This window comes from Rhamphochromis sp. 'chilingali' (genome assembly GCF_963969265.1).
Source record: "Rhamphochromis sp. 'chilingali' genome assembly, chromosome: 13".
In the NCBI taxonomy this organism is placed as follows: Eukaryota; Metazoa; Chordata; class Actinopteri; order Cichliformes; family Cichlidae; genus Rhamphochromis; species Rhamphochromis sp. 'chilingali'.
In genome coordinates, this window is record NC_137940.1 from 26,462,710 (window position 1) to 26,479,175 (window position 16,466).

At 41.5% G+C, this 16,466-nt stretch overlaps 2 protein-coding genes across 2 annotated transcripts; both read right to left on the minus strand.

Annotated features, from left to right (window-relative positions):
• Window positions 1-2,660: 2,660 nt before the first annotated feature.
• Window positions 2,661-4,462, minus strand: glod5 (glyoxalase domain containing 5). The gene is made up of 4 exons (XM_080901150.1): window positions 4,242-4,462; window positions 3,694-3,849; window positions 3,318-3,473; window positions 2,661-3,189 (listed from the first exon to the last, which is right to left on the minus strand). Exons 1-4 carry the CDS (start codon window positions 4,296-4,298, stop codon window positions 3,046-3,048), a joined length of 513 nt encoding a protein of 170 aa, XP_080757276.1. The 5' UTR covers window positions 4,299-4,462; the 3' UTR covers window positions 2,661-3,045.
• A 2,204-nt stretch (window positions 4,463-6,666) lies between these two features.
• Window positions 6,667-14,989, minus strand: rlim (ring finger protein, LIM domain interacting). Its single transcript, XM_080901147.1, has 4 exons — window positions 14,831-14,989; window positions 13,560-13,784; window positions 9,666-9,770; window positions 6,667-9,561 (listed from the first exon to the last, which is right to left on the minus strand). The coding sequence occupies exons 2-4, from the start codon at window positions 13,726-13,728 to the stop codon at window positions 7,757-7,759; spliced, it is 2,079 nt and encodes a 692-aa protein (XP_080757273.1). The 5' UTR covers window positions 13,729-13,784; window positions 14,831-14,989; the 3' UTR covers window positions 6,667-7,756.
• Window positions 14,990-16,466: the final 1,477 nt, after the last annotated feature.

A 16,466-nucleotide genomic window follows, 5' to 3' on the forward strand; every position in this document is an offset into this window, starting at 1 on the left:
TGAAAAGAAATCACACGTTTAAATGCTTTGAATGGGGGAAAAAATGAGAATATAAAAGATGATAATAGCTGTGGCACCACTACCAGAACTGAATTTGTATTTATTTGTTAATAAAGTTTTTTTTTTTAACTTATAACGTCCTTGTGATTGTTCTTCACTAAATCATAGAAACGTGTAAAAAAAAAAAAAATAATAATAATCTAAACAAAAGCTAAAGAGGCAAAGTGCATGATGTACTTTGTGCCACTGCCAAAACTCTTGGCCATAACTGTAGCTCATATGCCATGTTTAAATGGGACATTGTGTATGTCTGAAGCAACAATAAAGAATATAACATATTCTTTATTGTTATATAACATACAGCGGGGAAAATAAGTATTTGACACATCAGCATTTTTATCAGTAAGGGGATTTCCAAGTGGACCATTGACACAACATTTCCACCAGATGTTGCCATCAAGCCAAATATTGACGTCATACAAACAAATCAGAACATATAAGTATACAAGTTAAACCACAATAAATAAAGTGAAATGACACAGGGAATAAGTATTGAATACATGGAGATAACAAGGGGCAAAATGACATAGAAAGCCAGGAGATCACCTGAAATCTGTCAGTATTGATAGAGAAATCCTGTCCCCTATCAGTACTAATTGATATCAGCTGCTTTAGTCCTAATTGATGGCCTATAAAGGCTCCTCATTACCCAGAAGGCACACAGGAAAGACTTCATGATGGGTAAAAGCAAAGAACTCTCTCAAGATCTTCGTAATCTTATCGTTGAAAAGCATTTTGATGGGAATGGTTATAGGTGCATTTCCAGAATGCTGAATGTTCCTGTGAGCACTGTGGGGGCCATTATCCGGAAATGGAAAGTGCATCAGTTCACCATAAACCTGCCACGATCAGGTGCTCCACGCAAGATCCCTGTCCGAGGAGTCCAAAGAATAATCAGGAGGGTTCTCCAAGAGCCAAGAACCACTCGGACAGAACTTCAGGAAGACCTTGCATCAGCAGGTACTGTTGTTTCAAAGAAAACTATAAGCAATGCACTGAACCGCCATGGCATCCATGCACGCTCACCACGCAAGACTCCATTGCTGAACAAAAAGCATGTCAAGGCTCGGTTAAAATTTGCGCAACAGCATTTGGAGAAGCCTGTGGATTATTGGACGACTATAGTATGGTCAGATGAAAGCAAAATTGAACTTTTTGGCAGTCATTCTACACACCATGTTTGGAGAAGAAATGGCACTGCTCACCACCCCAAGAACACCATACCAACAGTCAAGTTTGGGGGTGGAAGCATCATGGTTTGGGGCTGCTTTTCAGCAAGGGGTACTGGCAGACTTCATATTATTGAAGGCAGGATGAATGGAGAGATGTACCGGGACATTCTGGATAAAAATCTGCTGCCATCTACCAGGAAGCTAAAAATGAAAAGAGGGTGGACATTTCAGCAAGACAATGATCCCAAACACAAGGCCAAGGAAACAATGAAGTGGTTTCAAAGAAAGAAAATCAAGTTGCTTGAATGGCCCAGTCAATCACCTGACCTAAATCCCATAGAAAATCTATGGAGAGAACTGAAGATTAAAGTTCATAAAAGAGGCCCAAGGAACCTTCAAGATTTAAAGACCGTTTGTGTGGAAGAATGGGCCAGAATCACTCCTGAGCAATGCAGACGACTGGTCTATCCATACAAGAGGCGTCTAGAAGCTGTAATCACCAACAAAGGCTTTTCTACAAAGTATTGAATAAAGTGTGTTCAATACTTATTCCCTGTGTCATTTCACTTTATTTATTATGGTTTAACTTGTATACTTATATGTTCTGATTTGATTGTATGACTTCAATATTTGGCTTGATGGCAACATCTGGTGGAAATGTTGTGTCAATAGTCCACTTGGAAATCCCCTTACTGATAAAAATGCTGATGTGTCAAATACTTATTTTCCCCGCTGTATGTGAGCCAAAAAATGGTCTCACTGTGGGGTTGAAAAGCTAGAGAAAGGGCTTACCTGTTCATGAAAGGGCTTCAATATTATGTTATATACAGTTCACATATACAGCAGTAATTTTAGCAATTCAATATAAGCTGCCAGAAGAGCTCCAAAACATCAGCACAAACACGGCACTCCGGGAGCTTCATGGCGTGGATTTCCGTGGCCAAGCAGCTGCAGATGCAACGTGAAAGTGCCACAGTACTTTAGTTCATACAGCGCTTTTTTAGGTAGGGTTTTTCAAATGTTTTGGCCATTTCAGTGTTTTGGTTCTTCGATAAATCAACACTGACTACATAATGTCGACATCAGACCTTTTTGTAATTTTTCTCCAACAAAATAATCTGATTAGATGCCTTATGTTAGTGTGCCGTAACTATCGATTTACTGCGATCTCACAGCCTCTACCACAGCACACTTATAAAATGGTTTTAGTACTACTCTTGCATGTAAATAACTTAAATCCCAGGATTTTATTTTTCACTCTTAAACTAATGTGCAGCTAAACACTGCATTGCTGAGTAATGCAACTGTAGTGCTGCATTAATAAATGGCTTAAGAACTCATAGTGACAAAAACAACACAAGAAATGGTAACAGAAGGAGCAGATATTTTTCTTGTTTCCAAACATTTTATTAAAAAAAAAAAAAAAAAAAAAAAAGCAGAAATCCAACAGAGCCTTTGGTGCACTTTATAACCTTTTATTTTCCTCTGCAAAGCAATGTCACAGACAGAGTTATATAAAAACCGTCACAAGCGCCCATTTAAAACTTGTGGATAAACATCCTCTGGTAGTATTCTTCACTTTTTCTACTAAACTGTGCCTGCACTGCCTTGTCCAAACACAACTAAAACAGAAACTTAAGCAGAGCTGAACACCCACACCCTGTCCTAATGACTCATAACAGACTCTAAAATAACAGCTTAAACTAAATACAATTATAGTAAAAGCAATAATTTTGCGTTGTATACCAGACTAGAATGAGTTTGGTGGGCTGGTGAGTTGTTTGACATGTCAGTAACCAAGGCCAAAGAAGTATCAAGAAGAGTCCTTTGCTGTTGACTGGTTATAGTTTGACACTTCAATAAGATTTTGGTCAGGATCTCTAAAGTACAGTGAGATGATGGTCCCCACAGCCCCCGTCCTCTCCACGGGACCCTCTTCAATCTTGACTCCACAAGCCTGCAAGAGGAGAAAAGGACACAGACCATTTTAACAAGCCCTGATTTTTTTCCTAACTTCCTTTCCTCAAAATGGTTACATAATGTGACCTGTAAAATCAAAACCACTTAAGGAATTGTGTGAACTACCTTAAGATGAGCAGCTACTTCAGCTAGAGGGGTTTTGGTTATGAGGCACAAGTCTGCAGAGCCGGAGGTTGGATGCTTAGCTTTTGGTTCAAACTCCTGCCCCCGCTGGTGAAGGTTAAACTTCTGCTGCCCAAAGCTCAGAGCCTTGCGGTTTCCCTTGAAAATGCAGATAAGATGTGAGTGGGTGTACAGAAGACTCCAGGCTCAAGACTCACAATCAAAGCATGCCACCTAGTGGACATTTTTTTTAAAAACCATGGCAGTTCACTTTTTCTACTGCAATGCAATTATTTGTCATTATAATAAACAAGCGTATTTAATAGAAACATGCCCAACAGCATTAATAATAAAAGCAATGGGTTTTTACTGTGCATACCTTAAAAGTGACCACCTCCATGCCAAGAACTGAGCTGTAAAAACTGATGGTATCTGGCACACTTTTCACTGTAAGCACCAAATGATCCAGATGGCTCACTTCAACGGGACAGCTTCTTTTGTATTTGACAGTTCCTAGTGTTTGAAAGCTGGTAACCTACAAGAGAAAAGAGAACAAACTTTGATTTAGGAGTTGACTTTGTCGCCATGAATATAAGTGGCTGTAGTTGAGCTGAGTGCGAACAGCGACGCTCCGTGGTGAGTATGTGCTTCAGCCCGTAGACGTGTGAGAGGTGAAAGGAAGCACTGGTTTTTAAAAATATCGATTTAGCTCTCGTAGCTTGTTAGCCCATATCCTTAGCTCGTCAATATAAACTCGAGCCACTTACACCATTAACCAACTTCACAATTCGGTTCCGTCGCTTCCCTAAAAACGGAAGTCTAAACTGTTTTTACGTCTAAACATCTGCAGCCTGCCAAAGTTTACGGGACAATAGTGGTGATAGGTGAGCACTGTTAGCCCTTTAGCCAGATAATAACGCATTTTACCTTCAGACAGCTCTTCTGAAACTGCCATAAACGACCTCCAGCTGCCCGGAGCGCCATCCTGCCGTAATGTGACAGCGGTAGGCTACTTCCTCGTTTTTTCCACTCGTGTCCTGTGAAACATTTACCACAGCACAATGGCCGTACGTTTATATGCTTGTCGAAACATGCAGTTTATACAGAGTGCATGGGCATAAACAAGGACCATTGTTTTTTGTCTGTCGGCTGGGATTCTGAGGGGTAATAACAACACTAATCGTTTGACAGGTACACCTGTGCAGGTACGGCTGCCCTGCCGTAAAGTGTAATCATGCGTTTAATGTAAATAATAGTCTGAGTTTTGTTATTGAGGTCATATTGATGTACTGCTTTCCTCTATTTAAATAAGGACAGTGCTCAGGGTAAACTACTAAGTACACTAAGCCCATCATTTAATGCACACATTACAATGCTCACACTATTCCACCTTTGTAACATATGCAGTATTGAATTTCAAACAAAGGGGTCAGTTTTTTGGTTTGTGATATAGAGCCTGCTGACAGGCAGGCTCATGATCCATCTACTTGTTCTGATCACAGGGTAGTTTAAGGATCTGCTCAGAGGCCCGTTAATAAATGACTGGCAAAGTACAAATAAAGTGCACTTTCTGGCCATTTCATTATGTACACCTGTTCAAGTGCTTGTTAATGCAAATATCTAATCAGGCAATCACATGGCAGCTTTGCAGTGCAGTTAGGCGTATGGATATGGTCAAGATCACATGCTGAAGTTCAAGCCAAGCATCATAATCAGGAAGAAAGGTGTATAAGTGACTTGGAAAGTTGCATTGCTCTTTGTACCAGATGGGCTGATCTGAGTGTTTCTGATAATGGTCTGAAAAAGAGAAAATGTCCAGTGAGTCACAGTTTTCTGGGTGAAAAATACATAGTTAATGTCAGAGGTCAGAGGAGAATGGCTAGGCTGCTTTAGACTGATAAAGCCAATAGGAAGAGGATGAGGAAACTGAGGCTATAAGTCACACAACCTCACCAAAATTGGACAATAGATTTCAAAAATGTTGCCTGGTCTGATAAGTCTCGATTTCTCCTACGATAGTCAAATAGTAGGATGAGAATATGGCATAAATGCCATCAAAGCATGAATCAACAGTTTAACTGCCTCACATCAACAGTTCAGGCTGCTGCTGGTGCTGTAATAGTGTGGGCAATATTTTCTTAACACACTTAGAACGCCTAAGTGCCAACTGAACGTTGTTTCACTTGACCGTGTCCGTCCCTTTATGACCATGATGTACCAATCTTCAGAGGACTGCTTCCAACAGGGTAAGTACCGTGTCACAAAGCTCAGATCATCATAAACTGTTCGCTTTACTCAGATGGCATCCGCAGTCACTAGATCATAATCCAACCGAGCATTTTTTTGGATGAGGTGGAATGGGAGATTTGCATCATGGATGTGCAGCAGCTGAGTCTCACTGTCATGTCAATGACGATGCCAAAATCTCTTGAGAGATGTTTCTAGCACCTTATTGAATCTGTGCCATGAAGATGTAAGGCAGTTCTGGAGTCAAATTGGGGTGGGGGTCCATCAAGGTGTAACTAGTGAAGTGGCCAGTGACTACAGCTGTGGACGTGTTCATTTGATCAGACAGCCCAGTAAGTGTAGAGAATGCATACTGGCAAAGCATTTCATAGCATAACAACTTGTTTAATTCAGCGGTTAGTTTTCATTTAACACCCAGTTAACATACTGCACTGGATGGATCACAGAACAAGGCCAAAACTAAAGCATGGCCTATGAGGGAACATACATTGTTTACATGTTAATGGTATTCAACATCATCTTGCATTCAAACCTTTATGCTCCACACAGGGAAGTAATAGTTGTGGCTAAGACATCAAACAATAAAATAAGAAATGTGACAGGATGGCTTTAAGTGTTGCTTTTTTTTTTCTCCTTTAGCCAGTGTCCCTGTTCATCAACAGTGCTATTAAAACCTACAGAACTTCTAAATAAAATAAATTCAACACATAATGGGTAATAAGTCTTCATTTCCTTACTTTTACAATTGCATGTATTGCACACAGATATGGAGCATTTGCTCGTGAGGCAGGAGGGCACAGTGGTCAAGAAACTTGACTTTCCTATGAAGCAAAACCCAATGAACAATAATGGAGACTTTCCCACCCCAGACTTGGTATATATCAAACCTTTGGGGTAATAACTTAAGCTGCAACTTAAACATGAAGGTGGACTGACAGGTAAAGAGATCTGTTGTGGCTTGAGCTGAGGAAGCAAGTCTGGATTGCCATTTTATTCAATCTGTGATTATTTCACTCTGCCAAGACCACAATTTATTTCATATTTAATTAATCCAATTGTTAGTAGAAAAAAAAAGAATCGAGAAGAACAATAACACACAAAAGGATCACAACTGTGACATCATTTAGTATTAAAAGTAAATGTCCTTTTGCATCTGTGTCATGCCTGCTAATATTTTAGAGGTGGGGAACTCACAACTTGATACTGACAAAGCCTCCATTACCCATAATGAAAAAGCTTTCATTTTCTCATACGATTACATCTGGCATTACAATAATCAAGAAAGTAACAATACAATATTAATCCAAAACAGACTTTAACTTTTGGAGAAAAAAAAAACAAACAAACAAAAAAACAAACAAACAAAAAAACAAAAACCTAAAAAGTTCAACATTCTGGGGTTTTTTTCCCTCTGCGAGTTTATGGTATATCCCGCTCAAAACCAAACAAAGAAGAAAAAAAAAAGTGTTTTATTTAGGGTGAACAAGAATGGAGAGCACAAGTCACACTGTAAATTGCAAAACACTTTGTCCTCCATCCTTTGGACATCACAATCTGTAAATAATTCTGCTGTATACATTGTTAGCACCTAAACATTTAAAATCAAATTCAGAGAGTAATTGCAGACCATCATGACCCAGATCTTCAAATGAGTTCATTTACAATCCGAAACCAATTCAGTGATACAATGTATGATTCAAAATTATTTTACAAGCTTATTTACAGCTAATACTTTGAACTGGTGTAACTAGCAACTGTACCTATACCCAGCTAATGTTATACAAGGGGCCATTCGGGAGTTGAGAGAACAGATTTGAAGTGCCTGAACTACCTGCAAGTGTGCAGCATTTATAATCAGAGGATTTATTTTTATGAGATATCAGTCTACTTGTGCGCATGGCTTGATGCAACGCAACACTGCACAGCCACTACGGGTTGATAGACAGCATGCATCGCTTGTGCCCCACTTTGGACTGCAATAATAATAAATGTCTAACTAAAAACTAAATATTCTCCATCGTCACTGTAAGGAGCACCCCAAATAAAACCTGTTGTCTGCAATACGATCAAACTCACAAATAGTATGAAGGAAATACATTTCAACAGCAGAAACACGTTTTCTCACAGCCTCTTACAGACTTGGGAGATATTGGATTACTTCGGCTGAGACAAAAGGCCTTCAGTCTGTCAAAGCGTTACACCACACTCTCTCTGTTGGCTGACACTAGGACAGCCCTGCGGCAAATGGGGCATGTGGAGTTTTCGGAGAGCCAGCGGTCTATGCAGTGCACATGGTACTCGTGAGAGCAGGGAAGCTTACGTAGCTTGTTCCCTTCTGCATACTCTGTTATGCACACACTGCAAGTCTTCAAGGCATCACTCTCTCCAAAGTTGCGCATGGAGAGGTTGTCAATCTGTTCTTTGGTCAGCCCCTGGGGCTGGTCTTCATCATCATCATTTAGTAGGAAGAAGTGAGCAAGTCGCAGGAAGGGCAGGGAGCTGGGCTCCTCCAGGCCGATAGGTGGTCTTGGTCGAGCCCTGCCACCAGTGGGAGGCGGACCAGTGGCAAGGCCTTCATCCATATCAGTTTCAACCGTCCTTCCTCTGCCTCCAGCAGCAACCGGTTGCTCGTCAACATCAGCAGCAGGAGCATCGGCAGGTGTAGCATCTGGATTATGGAGGGCTTCTATTTCTGCAGGAGCACTGGCTCCACGGTTTGAATCTGAAGAGTCAGAGTCAGAGTCCATGAGGTAGCCAAGCTCACCAAACCCAGTCATGATCTGCCGTATCATAGACTGGAGAGCCATTGAAGTTGCCTCTCCCAAACCTGCATCGGAGATTCTTCGGATGGGGATGCGAATAGTGCTGACGTAGGTCCTCACACCAGCACGCTCAGAGCGCGAGAAAGTCCTACGAAATCCACCACGTTCACTCTCATACATAAATGTGTTGTTTGAGTTCTGGGAGCGCGAGCGAGTACGACTGGCAATGCTGTCTCTTTGCCGATATTCACCTGGACGCACACGGCGCACCTGAAGGTCAAGCATAATAGTAGGGGGGCGACGCCCTGCTGCGCCCCCTTCGCCCCCAGAGGCTTCTACCTCCTGAGAGGCAACATTGTGGGCCTCTGGAATGGATTCTGCAACTGCCCTAGACTGCTGAGCATCTCCATCAGTGTGGCTTGGTCTTGAAAGAACATGCTGTCGAGTCCGTGAGCTACCCTCCACTTGAGGTACAGGGGGAGCACTGCTGGAAGAACTGGCACTTTGAGAGATGTAAGAATGCCGTGGATTAGGAAGTCCATCAAGTTGATCCAAGTTGAGAGGGGAGCGGCTCCTGGCTAAACGGGCCCGAGTCCTGCGTGGTTCTGGACTTCGGCTGCGGGGTCTCCTTTGCCCTCTGCGTGGAGAAGGACAGAGTGGTGGCTGCACTGGCAGGGGAGAAGGTGAGGTGGGAGATTCACTTACAAGCTCTTGTGAAACAACCTCTTCTAGTTCAGGCTCTGGTTCCACTATGACCGCCAACTCATCTACAACTGGTTCTTCTACCACTTCTGTCTCCATGGGAACTGGTGGTTCAGCATTTGCCACTATTTCTTGACCCTCTGGAGCTTGTTCTGGAGACTGTTCTGGCAATTCTTCTGGAGGTTGCTCTGACCTATCTTCTGGCGATTGCTCTGACGATTCTTCTGGCGATTGCGATTCTTCTGGAGGTTGCTCTGATGATTCTTCTGGAGGTTGCTCTGATGATTCTTCTGGAGGTTGCTCTGATGATTCCTGCTCTCCCTCAATAGCTGCCTGTTGCTCAGCCAGATTGCGGTTCACACTGATTTCTAGACTGAAGCGAAAATCGCCACTGTTCGGGTTGGTCTGGCTCACAGCCCGCCATGACTGATTCCCACGATGACCGGTTCTAGTTGTGTTGCCTGTGCGCCTCACAGTGTTCAGCCAGTCAAGCAGACTATCACCACTGGCAGGATCCTCTGAGCTTTCCGGTTGTTCTGAAAATGAGCAGAATTAGCAAGTGAGAAATCATATTCTGACATAAAAGCAGTCAAAGAATGAGGAAAAAACAAAACAATATATAGAGAAATATCAAACGTACCAACTGGATCTTCTACACTTTCAGTACCAGCGGTGTTATTCTGTTGCTCAGGACCATCTTTGATTTGCTGTAGTCTATTGAATAACTCATCTTGTGTTACCTCGCCTGGAAGAAACATCACAAAATAACATTCTGTTATTAACAAAGAAAAAATAAATAAATCATCAGCAGTCCATCTACTCTTTAAGGGTTAAGTTCGCTTCCTCTTCTCAAGCAGCTGGTAGAAAGTGCCAACTTAACTCCCTACAATAAAAACAAATATTGGATTTAATGCAAGGAAAGAGGGGAAGCTGACAGAAGAACAAGCTACATAGAACTACATATCTTTCAGCTAGCAACCTAAAATAAATACATTAAAAATATATTATTAATAATAATCAGTACATATATTTTGATTGTTCATTTTTCCTTTGATCACAGCAACAGGACAATTGACTATGTGCACGTTAGCATATGCTACTTCCGGTGCGGAAACTCCTGTGGGGAGCTTTGTTTCCGGTGTCCTATTCGCACCTTGTTTACCGGCCAAAACAAGTTAAGCAAATGAACAAATCAAGCGGCCAGCAGCAACCATCCTTCCGGTTGTTGCTGGAGGCAGAGGAAGGACGGTTGAAACTGATATGGATGAAGGCCTTGCCACTGGTCCGCCTCCCACTGGTGGCAGGGCTCGACCAAGACCACCTATCGGCCTGGAGGAGCCCAGCTCCCTGCCCTTCCTGCGACTTGCTCACTTCTTCCTACTAAATGATGATGATGAAGACCAGCCCCAGGGGCTGACCAAAGAAGAGACTCACATTTCTATAGATGTCTTGGGCATTTACCCAATATATCTGTAAATGATGTTCATCGACTTGTCGGTATTTTTTCCCTGCGCCTCAGAGCAAAAGAGAAAAGGGATTCAAATGTTATATTTCTCAGCTGTCCCTCGTTTATCGCGGGTGTTATGTTCTAAAAATAACCAGCGATGGGTGAAATCAAGCAGCAAGTTTTATTTTTTGACGGTGCAAAACGTTTCGTGGACATCCAGTACTGCACTTCAGAGTCACACTGCTAGCGATCGATGCAGCGATTCTGTACTGTACAGGAGAGACGTCACGGAGGAGATCGTCTGCAGCGATCAGGACGCAGGACGCAATGCGACGTAAAAAAATAAGCATGCAAACTTCCATCCATCCATTCGCTTCCGCTTATCCTTTTCAGGGTCGCGGGGGGCTGGAGCCTATCCCACCTGTCATAGGGTGAGAGGCGGGATACACCCTGGACAGGTCGCCAGTCTGTCGCAGGGCCAACACACAGGGACAGACAACCATTCGCACTCTCATTCACTCGCACATTCACACCTAGTGGCAATTTGGATTATCCAATTAACCTATCCCCACAAGCTGCATGTCTTTGGACGGTGGGAGGAAGCCGGAGTACCAGAGGGAACCCACGCCATGACTGCAAACTTGCACTAAAAAATCCACGAAACAGCAAGGTGAAAGGTGAACCGCGTTACATCGAGGGAGCACTGTAATTTTGAAGGTAAGTTACAACATACCCTTCGTAAATACTAATGTATAGAAACCCTTACCAGCAATCATTCATTTTTTGTGTGGCTTTTTTTCAGTTTGTTAACATGCTGTCTAGGTGTGTACTTGACTAGCTGATATCAACATAACGGGGAAACATCTGGTTTGACTATTCTTCACCAGTAGTTTGAATGCTGAATATTTGCCTGTTTAAATCATAAGACCAGTCACTATACAGAGATGTGCTTCTGAATGTGGACGATGTGTCTTCTGATTTTGTAATGCAGTTCTGCTTGTGTTGAGTGGTGTAAACAACTGATCATCGAAACTCCTTACACGTCAAAGTTGATCATTAGATTTTTTATGACACAACAGTGGTGAGTGTTCCCACCTTCTGCTCTTTGTAATTTAACGCGATCTTTCCGTTTTTGAGTTTTGGACATGATTTTGGAGAATATTTTCGCAGTAGCGATTGACCGCAAAGTAAAGCAACCGGAAATGTACAACCCCACATCCGGTCTCAAACCAGGAAGTTAGCATTTTCTCGTGCACAGGGTCAACCTCTAGACTTACCAGGGCACGACACTCTCCAGTCATAGCCCTCTCCTTGTAGGGTGCTCCACTACACGCTCCAAACTTACTTTCCCACTCTCCTGGGACAGAAATGGATTGGATGTCTTCAATAGTCCATAGGAGGTGAAATTTCAAGGATAGCGGCAAATCCAAAACTAGCCATAGGTACTTAAGCTTAACATTTACTTTAACTTCTACTGACAAGCAGGAGCTATGTAAAGATGGGAGGACAGAGATTAGACCAACAGGTCATAAATTTTTATATCAATAAAACTGGCAGAAGACAGCTAAAATAAGATGAACCAAAAGAGGGGCTTTCGAAAAGGACCATCTTTTTCTCTCATGACAAAGTAGGAGAAAATTACTCAGTGACAGGACAACTGAAAATAGAAACTACATATGATATGTATGATGCGGAAAACCATATTGACATCAGCATATAGTTTAGTGCAGGAAATTCCATTACATCAGATTTTATTTTCAAACCATAATTTGGGGCATCAGACTATTTCACATAGTTTGGTAAAGGCAATAAAATATAACTAGAAAGTTGTACACTTTAAACTGTGTGGTTGATGAATAGCGTTTTATAAGAAATGCCTGTTGACAGTTCGTGTTTTAGTTAACTAATGCTGGGCTTACACTGTGCGATTTTTGGCCGATTTTTGAGTCGTGCGACCGTTTTGGCGATCGGCCCGATTTTGGCCTTCATCGTGCGTCGTGCATCGTGTAGTATACGTGGGGTAACGAGAAGCAATTAACCCCTCACGACCAGCTCCTGATCATTAATCGCTTGGTCGTGAGGATTTCAAACAGGTTTGAAATCCTCGCGACCGTCGTGAGGGTGTCAAAGCAGCTTCTCACACTGCACACGCGCAAACACAAATGTCAGCGAAAAAGACTGCGCAGCACGGCAGTGCAGCGTGTGATCTGGACACAAGCGATGGAGACACAACTTGTAGAACTATGGCAAGCTCATCCGAGCCTTTTCGATGTGGCCTCACAAAATTATCACAACCACAGCCGTGAAAATAGTTGGATCTACATTGCTGCTCAATCACAGCTGCCTGATCAGTGTTTTTCATTAGCAATTTAGCAAAGTTGATGGTGGTGGTGTGCGTGTCTGTGTGAGTGAAAGAGAGAGGGAGAGCGAGCGACAGAATTTCTGTTATAACCTTCGTTTTTATGAACGCACAGTTTGAGCACTCAGGTCGCATCAGAGCATCGGGCCGTATAGTGTGAGCCCCTGCATCGTGACCTACGAACTTCTAACCCCTGCGAGTCAATCGTGCAGTTTGAGCAGAAGCTGAATAACGCGACTAAAAAAAAAAAAAAAAAAAAAATAGCATTAGAGGTAAAGCTACTATTAAAAAAACCCCAAAAAAAACCCCCCAAAACAAAACACATTCCAACTACAATTACTACAAAAGATTGTTCAAAGATAAACTAACTCTACTTTCCACAAACGGCCAAGAGATTTATCCACCAAGAAATCTGGGTTTGAAAACAAAAAACAAAAAGAAAGCCTGTATGTGAAAAATACTGCACTGTGAGTGTGATCTTCAATGCTTACTGCTCAATCAAGGTGCCTTGTGTGTGAAATTATTTAACTTTCTTCATATCAATAGCATATTCCTACCTTCCTCTCAGTTAAACAGCTGAAAACTTTTAAAGAGAGGTGCGAGTTCAGCAGAGAACATAGAAAGGGAGCGCAGAAAAGAAAAAGTACTCTTTACTTGTGTAAATCATTAATACTTTAATTGGGAGGTTTTAACAAGACTAAAGAATAGACAGGTTAAAGATTTACTACCTGGAGTGCCCAAAAGGTTGTTGTCTCTCATGAGACGGTAGTCTTCATCACTGAGATTGTTGACGAACTGGTAAAAGGCCTCCTCCCTGTCCAGGCGGTCCAGCTGCCTCCTGCGCTGTGACTCTGGCAGTTCACTGCCATTCTGTTCCACGCTGTCAGACCCCTCCATTGGTTCAGAAGGGAGGGCGGACTAGAGATGATCCAATATTCAGCAAGATCCAGTTGCTTCAGAAAAAAGTAAACAAAGGATTAGGTGCTGATCTAAAAGACATGAGCATGCCCTCCTGCAACTGGGATTCATTACCAACCACTCATGAAATGTATTATTTGATACATCAAGTATTTTCACAAAGTATAGCAGTTATTGTAGTGATGACAGTTAAGAAGAGAGGCAACTGGGCATCAAAATTAGGCATAACCAGGCACCACGCAGCATCAAATAAGAATAACGACACATTAGCAAATGTTAGCACCGGTAACGTCTTCAAAGCATAACATTGAGCCACACTTGTAAGTTGAGCCCATATCGAAACGCAAAATACGATTTCCTCGAAAATGTCACATGTATTTTGAAGTCGTATAAATAACTCAAATAATATAATGATCTATGTGGCTGTAAGTCGTACGATGAAGCCATATGTTGCTCAAAGTCAAAGTCGAGATAAAAACAAAATGGCATCATCTAGCTTAGCTTACGCTGGCTAGCGACCAATTAGCATGCTACATAGGTGCTAACGCCGGCTACTTCCATCATTTTCAGCCATAAAAGAGGTCCCATCGTGTGTCTAATGACCTGTAAATCAAACAACAAGAAACTCACTGTGTAGTGACTGCAACATCATCCAAACAAGATCATTCAATGACAAAGCAATCCCGGTTATGCTGCGCTAACACTAGTTAGCTTCCACGTCAACTAGCCGAGTTAGAAGCGTTACGAACGTCTTACTCAACATTAGCTTTTAACTTTGTGCTAGTGCTCGCTTTTACATCAGCCCCATGTGAATATATGAGGCAAAACAAAGCTGAAGCTGGAATCGTCTTTTGAACTTGATATTATTCTTGTTTACCGTTACTGGACATTGACTATAAACATCACGGTTTCATTAAAAATGCATTGAACTACCATTAGTATCACCGCAAGCTAACAACGTCAACCAGTGACGTTAATAGCCATAACCTAACCAAAGCGATCCAGCTAAAATTAGCTAGCTAAAGAGAGTAAAGTTAATTAGAACGGATACACCATCTGTCACCAAACCACTAATAATTACCTGCTTGGCGATGTTAACGGCAGCGTTATCGTACAACCCAGCTGCCCTTTTAATATTCGCCCAGAAACGATACACTGTTTAGCTAAGTGCGACTGCCAGATTCCATTTTCTTTCTTGTAGGAAGCCTAAAATGATTTTCCGGAAACGGACGAAACATTTGGGTTTTACCCCGAGTAATTCCTTACAGGCACTGGCAAATGTCTCGCGTTTAGGCGTAGCGATGGAGGTCGGGTGAGACAGGCGCAGCGTTCCTGAGAGACTAAAATCAGGGCGATAAATATTTTTGGATAAAAAAAAAAGACGAACAAGGATGTTTGTTGACAAGGGGGCTCCGCTGGCGAGCTGTAGCGTCGCTGTGCGGTGGCTAATGCAAAATACTAGGTAGAGTTTTGAATTTTTAAATGGCCAGCATAATACAACTGTTTTTTAGGAAAGTTAGAAATTAATACATTAAAACAATGAAGAAAAAAATCTCAGTGTTTTTGCATAAATTCTCAAATGAGATTTAGCTGTTTGGCGGACAAAAGAAATATCTTATTTGAGAATTTACGAAACATTAGTTTCATACAGTATAGTTCGTATTGTTTACATCTTTTACAATTATACGCCCTGTGAATGTTGTACATAAAAACAAGATAGAATGCATTTAATATAATAATAATGTGGGGACTGAATGATGCAAGTTTATAGTTCAAAATTTCAACTGCTGTAACCAAAGACATAAATGCATAAAGTCTTTTGGGATAAATAAAGTATTTTTCATCTCATAGTCTCATCAGCTGAAAGATTTGCTCTACCTACCTTTTGCCAGTTAGTTATTATCTTGTAGGGTGACTTCATTATGCCATTACGTTGATGTGGCCTACCATTTAAGACACCACAAAACTACAGTGTCTATAGTTTGATTCTTTGCTTTAAGTAATAGCCATGTCTTCATTTGTTGTGTCTTTGAAGATGTGTTTTGTAATAAATGAAATAAAGCTTTTGTAGAACCACTTCAAATGGCTTCCAACTACAAACAAAAAATGGGTCTAAAAGACAGTCAAAGCATTTAAAGTCCTGAAACAACCCAAGTGAGGAAGTGAGGAAGAAACACCAGAGACTTATATCAGTCCCTGTATATATTTTTAAGGCCAGGAGGGAGCATTATTGCTACAGCATACCAGAAGAAACCCAGTGATGATTGTTTGGTAGTAGTGCTTACAGGTAATTTGTAAACCAGTGTGGGGAAAAATTGCTCACAAACTAACAAGACACAAATTTGTGAAAATTACCTGGAAATACCATCAAGAAAACCCACTGGGCAGCTATTGAAAGCCTCTGAAATGGCTTCAGCTTCATTGTTCTAACACAGAGAATGGATTACCCAGCAGAAGTACTGTGTCATTTTTAATGAACTCCGCACATCAGATTAGCCCGTAAAGCTTTCTACTAAAAGAACTCCCTTTGTTTTACAGCAAATCTGCCAAAATGTATAACAATGTGTTGCGTAATTATTTTGTTTTTTTTGGTTCCCATGATTACACTCAATAAACCTGAACTATGAAAACATGTCAATCCCTTTAAAATGTTGCTTTATAGCTCTATAATTTTCTTTTTTTAAAGATAAAAACAGTTGTCCTAATGACAAAGCTGG

What these genes read in the sequence shown, in the direction of transcription:
- glod5 (XM_080901150.1), bottom strand. Translation starts at nt 4,298, where the DNA reads ATGGCGCTCCGGGCAGCTGGAGGTCGTTTATGGCAGTTTCAGAAGAGC. An exon ending in TTCAGAAGAGCTGTCTGAAG is followed by an intron (nt 3,850 to 4,241) that starts GTAAAATGCGTT and finishes TTTCTCTTGTAG; the next exon opens with GTTACCAGCTTTCAAACACT. An exon ending in TGGAGGTGGTCACTTTTAAG is followed by an intron (nt 3,474 to 3,693) that starts GTATGCACAGTA and finishes TGCATTTTCAAG; the next exon opens with GGAAACCGCAAGGCTCTGAG.
- rlim (XM_080901147.1), bottom strand. Translation starts at nt 13,728, where the DNA reads ATGGAGGGGTCTGACAGCGTGGAACAGAATGGCAGTGAACTGCCAGAG. An exon ending in CAACCTTTTGGGCACTCCAG is followed by an intron (nt 9,771 to 13,559) that starts GTAGTAAATCTT and finishes TGTTTCTTCCAG; the next exon opens with GCGAGGTAACACAAGATGAG. An exon ending in AAGTGTAGAAGATCCAGTTG is followed by an intron (nt 9,562 to 9,665) that starts GTACGTTTGATA and finishes GCTCATTTTCAG; the next exon opens with AACAACCGGAAAGCTCAGAG.